At 42.5% G+C, this 7790-nt stretch overlaps 1 protein-coding gene across 2 annotated transcripts in view; it reads right to left on the bottom strand.

The window, feature by feature from the left end:
- Positions 1–641: 641 nt before the first annotated feature.
- Positions 642–7790, bottom strand: part of chl1a (cell adhesion molecule L1-like a) — a 32179-nt gene continuing 25030 nt past the window's right edge. Inside the window, exons 24-26 of one of the 2 annotated variants that reach the window (XM_071516327.1) lie at positions 7260–7391; positions 5783–5855; positions 642–1636 (exon numbers count right to left, since the gene is read on the bottom strand). In XM_071516327.1, the coding sequence (XP_071372428.1) occupies positions 1423–1636; positions 5783–5855; positions 7260–7391 (419 nt within the window). In that variant the 3' untranslated portion in view covers positions 642–1422. Of the gene's footprint in view, positions 1637–5782; positions 5856–7211; positions 7392–7790 lie in introns of both variants that reach the window. The other variant, XM_071516326.1, reaches the window with a different exon arrangement.

Below are 7790 nucleotides of genomic sequence, written 5' to 3'. Positions count from 1 at the left end.
TGTTTCCTTAAAGAAATAAGAGGGTGTGTGGTCTATAGAAACGCAGACTAGATAAAGTTTAACCAAACTGTATATTTTGAGTTACTTTGAAGACAACTAAAGACAAAATCTTGTCACACAGTAAACAAGATGAAAAATAACACTTGACAAAAAAGAGAATTTTCACTTAAAACCAAAAAGAACAAAAGTGGTCATACAATATGGTAGAAAGTTTAGCAATGGAATATAGTCAACATTGTAGTCAATCTTTTTCCCATTACTGTACCGAGTCCCTTGGCTCCAATTATCCAAACCAAAGCAGTGCTCCCTCTCCCCTTCATTTTCTGAAGGGAAAATATAGCACCTTTGATGAGGCAGAAATCCCAACTAATGAAGATGGGAGACGATCGGCTCAGCCTTCGTTTGGCGGGAGCCTCTGTACATCCTACTAAAACAGTCCTTCTACCCTACTCCCCTACTCATTCAGTCAATTATTTTGGGCCTGTCTAAGATGGCTCAGAAGTTTTATAAAAAAAAATTTTTGGGGGGGGGGGGGGGTTTCTAGTTCCAAAATTCCAAAATGAAAACGAAATGAAAACTATTTTCAGTAACTGAGGGTTTCAGTGTAGTGAAATAACTGCCATGAATCCATCCAATATATCCCATTATGTTTAATATGTTTGATATCATGATATAAAAGCACAATAGACATCATCAGCATTATCATTATAAAACAACTGACAACATTCACACAATTGCATCCGAACAAAAAGCAAAAATGCCTCTTTTCTACACTATATACACAAAATATACAGAAGTAGGCACAAAAGTAGAACGTTCATGCCTGGAAAATTGGTTCCATTTTATGAATGTGATACAGCTTGAATATACAATACATGTGTTAATGAATCACATGCAGATTTATGAATGTATATATCATTAAGAGTGCAAAGATAGTGTAATGCATATGTATGTCTATGTATTTTCATCCACTGTAAAAAAAACTAAACAAAAAGAAAACCCTATGGAGGCAAGTTCGGGAGTTTTTGCAAGATTTTTTGAGTCCATCACAGTGTGTTGAAGTACAAAATCAATGTGCATCGCTGAATCTTGTGACTGATAGGTACAAAACACTAATTATTAAAACCATGGATCACTCCAATGGTACAATTCATTCTCTCACACACATAGCCTCACATGGCTTTCACAATAAAGTCCATGCTGGATGTATTAATTCCTGTATCCAGCCTCTGGGCCAAATTCTATTTAAAATCAAATCCTTTAATTATTTGCTTTGCATGCCCATTGACACGCCTGTTGTACAGACTTTGAGCTTTTCATTTATCCATGTTTGGATATTTGAGTAACATTTAATGCCAGTTAAGCTCAATAAATAAGGTATTTTGAAGGGATTTGAAATACTGATTCAGCTGGAGTCTGGCTCTATGCGGTGGCTGGGCCGGGTCCATTGGGCTCGGCTACTGAGCCTCTGTGCTTGCGTCCGGAATATTCTCCGATAAACGAACCGTCCTCGTTGAATTCTGTGTCCCCGTCGGCGTAGTCCACCAGGCTGTCTCTGCTGACGCTGTCCCCACCCATGTCATCCCCGTTCAGGGAAGACAAGCTATTGCCCTTCAGTGGCTTCTCATCACTGTCACTGGCATCAACAACAACAACAACAGAGAAGGAGGGGTCAGCGGTGCAGTGTAAACACAAACACATTGTATAGCAAATGAGGCAGATGTCCATAAGCAAGCACCATAATGCATACAACACTAAGGCATTGCATTTGACACATACTGTACACACACACACAACATACACATGCACACACACATAAATCACGCGTGTCCAACCAAAAGCTTGACACACACACACACATGCACTCATAAAAACACACACACACACACACAGACGCTTAAATCCATGTACACGCACATGTACATTTACACTATTTAATGGTTGGCTGCGCCCTCAGACACACACATTCCCACTTACAAAGCAAGTTCTTATGGCTTCGATACATCACTACGGGTGGGAGGCAGGAGTGGATGCAGTGGCTACACAGCAGGAAGGGGAGCACAAGGGAGGCGGGGAGGGCTTGCTACAATCACTTCACTAATTGCTAATTGCCAAGGCTTCAGGACTGAAGGCAATTTCAAATCTCTTTAGAGCCAGCGATGGAAATTGCCCGAGTGCAGCTCATTCCGAACAGTGAGAAAGAAGAGAGGTGGGAGTGGGGGGGGGGTGAAGGCTGAGCAAGAGATTGAGAAAGGGAGAAGGAAGAGAGGGAAAGGGGGGGCCGTATGCAATCCCAGACAAACAGCCTGTCATTCCTGGTATTCCCGAGGGGCCCACACACGGGCCAAGGAGATTAGATGCCAATTTAAGGCTGGGCAACTGGCCAACTTGCAGGTGTCTCGCTACAAGACGCAGGGTCACCTCAAAACACCGAGGATTTTCTCCTCCCCGTCCTCCTTTCTAATTCCCTAATCCATCCACGTTTGGTAATACCTTTCCCTCCTTAAGTTTAGTATTCATAACACAGAGCGTCTGTGTTAAGAAAGGATGCTCAGGTGGCTCGTATATGATAGTGCCATTTGTGAGCATAGTTGACACCTGCGTCAAATGTAAGCGCAACCTTTTGAGGTGGGATTTTAGCATAGAGATGTGGTTCAAACTAAGATTACATATCGGGTCTTCTTCACGTGGATTTTTAATAACCAATCTTATCTATCCTATTTCATGAACCCTTTTACCATGCAAGCCACATAAGGTCCCCATTTCAACCGTTATCAAACCCTCTTTCTCTGACGACCCTAGAGCGCTGAAGATAAGTGGCCCTTATCTAAGTGCTGCGGAATGCCACAGTCACTGCAGCCCCCCCACAGTGACTTTGAATACAGTGATAAAATAGGAGCTGAGTGCTTTTGAGTCCCAGCTCATTCAGGCCTTGATCAGGACCCAGCTCAGCCTCAGCTGTTACTGTGAAAAGGGCTGGGCTTTCCTTCAGTCTCACGAACATGTGAGAGATGGAGACGCATCACCGGGCAGAAGGTAATTACATTTGTCTTGCCATTGACCCGTGCTGACTTGGTTTGGGGGCAGCACGGAAAATATCCCTTTAAAAAGGGATTTCCCCCCCCCCTTGCACCTGAATTTTTATTTATTGAAGTTTAAAGGCGTCACACATTGAGAAAAAAGATGAGAAAAAAGGAAGGGGGTAAAAACCACACAAAAACTCTGAGAACAAAGTTGCATCACAGCACTGGCTAAGCATACTGTAGCTATAACACTTGCTGTTCTCACAGTGGACAGAGGGGCAAGGCAGCAGAAGGCTGTCTCCAAAGAGAAATCGTTGCAAGCATAATTACCACTTGTCAGCTCCCCAGACACATGGAATGTCAGTGGGTGGCCCGTTGCCAACAGAGATTCAAAGGGCACAAGAGGGCCCTAACTCCAGCTCTAAAGCCAGGAAAAACAACATCATAGTATACTAAGGGCACTCTGGGGGGAGACAGTAGTCAGCACAGCCTTATGAAACCAACCATGAGCGGCATTCTAAACAGATAATTGCAGACAAACATCTGCACAGCCTCACAAATCCATATTGCCATGGTTCCTCCCACCTGATAACTCTAAACAGAGAGTGGACATTGTGCCTTCATGGGTCCTGTACATCGCTGACTGTTCAACTCCATCATACTATAAAGCAAGGAATCTCTGTCTGTAAGTGTGTCCTTCGCATATCTCGAGAACCGTTCGTCTGATCCACTTCACACTTGGCGGGTGTATTGCTGGGGACCCAAGGACATGCAGTGTTGAGTGTGAAGTTGTTTGGATGAGCGGTTCTCGAGAAAGCTGCAAGCAGCAATACCGGAGGCCAAGCAATCGGCCCATTCTGAACAGGCATGTTTTGAACGGGCGCTGCACTAGTAGAAAACAATACCTAAAGCTCATGTTCCCACACATAAACACACTTGGTAGTCCAAATGGTGAGGAGTTCAGGCCAGAAAGTGAGTTTTAAAAGCCAGAAATCTCTCAGCACCTGGTGAAGTAATCATTCAGTAATCATATCAGTCACTAATATTGATCAACAACCCTATCCACCCCCACAGATATATTATAGTCATTTTGTGCTATGGGACAGTAAAACATACTTATTGCACCTTTAAACTGTATAATCTTATGGATTAATGAGGATTGTGGACACTGTAAGCACAATGGATTTTTCCTGTTTAACAGAATTATAGTTTTGGCAAGAACCATAGGAATGCAATTGGCAGTAACCATAGAAATGTGATTAATGATTCTGTGAATAATATGATGACGGACAGGAGCAAAGCAGACAGAACAGGCTATTTTAGGTGATTTCCGTCGCATGTGCACAAACAAACACTCCATTGTCACACAGTTGCAGCAGTGCTGTCAAGCAAAATAGGATTCGGTCGATTTCCCTAAACTGTCACCGCAGCAGCTCAACAATGCAAACAATGGAACTCTACAGCTATTATAAAATACAACAGCTGTCTGCTTTTGGCTTAAAGGCCTAACCACACTTTTTCCACACATCTGCCATGCTTAGTTTATGTTAATTTTATTGGATGGGAGACATTTTCCATCAGCAAGTCCCTTACTTCTAGAATATATGTGTGCATTTGTGGTGGGAGCTTCCTCTATTGTAATTAATGGCGTGGCCCATAATTGAGATATTCCAAAAAAAATCGCAATTAGGGTGTTCAGGTATATCTACATCTGTCAAGCCCCCAGTTAAGCAGAGGCACTCAACATTTCTATTAACTTCCAGTCTCCTCAAATACACCTTTTCACATTATAGGTGGCTAAAAAAAACTTGGGTCCCCATTCCACTTTTGAATAGATACAATAGTTTCCCCATTCAGCCAACAGCTTATAATAACTTGATAGTAGTAGACCCTAGTAAACCTTTTGTTTCTTGGTAGTTAATAGTTCTAACAAGAGCATGGAAGTAAATCAGCTGATTAATGTATCCTAGGTGAGGAAGGAGTTACTATTTCATGGAAAAGATGTTTTGCCTTATTCACTTTCTCTTCCCTTATCTTATTCCCCTTTTCCAGCAAGGAAAGCAAAGGAGTTTACCAACTATGATGAAATCCAGATTTGATCATACATTAGGTGAGTAAAGATGTCTTTTAGGTAATCTCTTGGCCTACATACTGTATGTCAACTGCAATCACATTACACAGAGAGGCAGCAAAAACAAAATGCAATTCTTTTTACGCACATGCACAACAGTCACGCACTGGATACACAATATATACACACAATGCAATACACACACAATAGGCAGTGAGTACATACATGCATACACACACACATAGACACACAAACTGCCTGCAGGCGCAAGCTGACACACGTGAGCACACACATGCGCAAAATCAGAATCTAAATACAAAGTCAACACAAAGCCTGAACACGTAATTACAACTAAAGGGGAACAAAGCTTGAGTTGAGAATTGCCTACTAACTACACTGTGTGATTACCTAGCCCATTAAATGTTGAGCACACTGGCTTCCAGGCTGATCCTGGTAAAGCTCATGCATGCAAGGTTTGCTTTTGGGATGAGAGAGACACACAAAAACATTACTATGACAGATGACTTTCTTAGCCACGAAATATTTAACATATGGTTGTTACATTAGTATTGCTACAACACACACTGCATTTCCAGAAAAAAAAAAGCAATGCAACAATATAATTTCATCAGTTTTCGGCATACTTTGGCACTGCAGCTTGCCTCTGTGGAGCAAGCATATGTCTCACCTGTATTCACAGAAGGTATCATCATTCATTCCCTGCGACTCCGCGTCAGGGTGGAGGTCCTCCTTCTCTTTCACTGCAGGGGAGGAGGGACAGGCATTTCAGCACCGCCATTAAGGAGTAGTGCTTTGATACATAGAAGTAATATTACTTGTCCCATTTCACTACCACAGCGACACCAAATTATTCGTAATGATACCCATTGAAATAACTAGCCTATTATATTGAAAGGTTCAAGCATTAAAGATCTTTCTAATGGAAAGAGTTCATACTGTTGCATTGGGCTTCTCTATGGAATCAGTATTGCTACTGCAGTGAGAAATATTACAGCATCTTCAAGTAAGAGTTTAAATCAAAATATTTTGATCAACTGTCTCACTGATCTCGAGACAGGCGTTGCTATGGGAAATGGGAGCAAAAACGATACTTATGCTTAGTGGGTGTGCAGGAGTAAAGGTTAGATCATAACTTTTACAACACCTAAGTGTATATATAGTAGTTCAAATTCAAATGTCATTCAAAAGCCAAAAGAGCTATTGAGAACTACTAAATATGCCTGTGTAAACACTATAGCTAGTCTGTATACTGAAGGCCTCCCTTCTGTGTGTCTGCACAAAGTGCTACCCAACAGCTCTTTGTGTAAATATGCTTTAAAAAATACCAGTTGCTTTCGAGAGAGACAAAAGAGGGGTTTCATGAAAAGACTCAGATGGGCAAGGGGGAATCCAAAGGGGCTGATGAAATATTCAGCGCTTCATGTCAAAAGCTACCGCAGGCAAAGAAGTGGAGCAGTGGGGAGAAGAAGGGAAAAGCGGAAAGAAACCGAGTGAGGAGACGCTAGGCAGGTAGGTACCATTGTGAGTCTGAATTTGGCTCTGATACGAGGCAGCACAAAGGCACATGGGAAGAGCCAGGGGCCTGTGTAGGTGATGGGTGGAGAGGGGTGGAACAAAGCCAGCTGATTCCCACTTGTCTGGCTTGACGAGCCATGTAATCAGAGGTGCCGAGCATAACACACAGGGCCACGGAAATGATGTTCACATGCAGGAAAACTAGGACAAAATGTAAAGCCCCAACTATCTACAAGCATCTCACTGTTTATGATGTTGGGTGTGATTGGTTGGCATGCATAGGCGTCCTATATGCATGCACAAAGCATTTCCAAACGGGTTAGGCGTCAGGGTTGAGACCCATTCCACTTTCACTCTTTCAGGAGGTAAACCCAAATCACATGATGAGTCAGTCAAACTAATGAATCATCCTGAGCAGTTGGTGATTATGTTTAAACCTTTCGGAAATTAACAAATGGATGTTGCGTATTATCAAATCAGATTGGATCACGTTGATATAATTTACATCTACATTCATGAATTTGGTTCACTTCCTGTAGTGAAAAGACATGGGGACCCAACCCTGGTCAATGATGACTGACCTTGATCCATGGAGAACATGTCTTGTCGCTGGATCGGCGGTGGCGTACCTGCATATTTGCCACCTTTGTTTCTCTGCACAAAGCAGGCGATGAGCACGATGAGGGTGAGGAGTGCCACAGCACACATGGTCCCAATGAGCCAGCCTTGGGTCGACACGCTGTTCTGCCGGCTGCTCGCCCCTACAAACAAATACAGCCAAGAAGAAACAGAGCTAGAGCCTCAACTTTACACACCCCTGTCTGATGCCAGCCCTGAAGCACTCCTCATACAACTTCATCTTTGACTGAAAACTGAAAAACAAGATAGATTCAAGTTTGAGAGGATGTTCCCATGTTGAATTTGGCTCACTTTCCCTTTAGCTATAAGAATCTATCACTTCTGAAAGAATATTATATAGGAAGCAAACAAATGCACAAGATACAAGAAAAATAAATTAAAGCAAACATTTCACCACAGTCAATGTCGATTCGTCAATATGCTGTGTTATTTGTTTTGGCAGGTTGAAGCTTAAAGATCACTAAACTCTACCGACCGCGACACCTTTCTCCCCTCTCACCTTTGACTCTGGTCTGGATAAC

Source organism: Centroberyx affinis, unplaced genomic scaffold, assembly GCF_046629955.1.
Source record: "Centroberyx affinis isolate AG114_WGS23_722 - 3 ecotype Tasmania unplaced genomic scaffold, CSIRO-AGI_Caff_v1 ptg000398l_1, whole genome shotgun sequence".
Classification (NCBI taxonomy): Eukaryota; Metazoa; Chordata; class Actinopteri; order Beryciformes; family Berycidae; genus Centroberyx; species Centroberyx affinis.
Note: the sequence above shows the minus strand (reverse complement) of the source record. Positions and strands in the feature narration are given on the sequence as shown.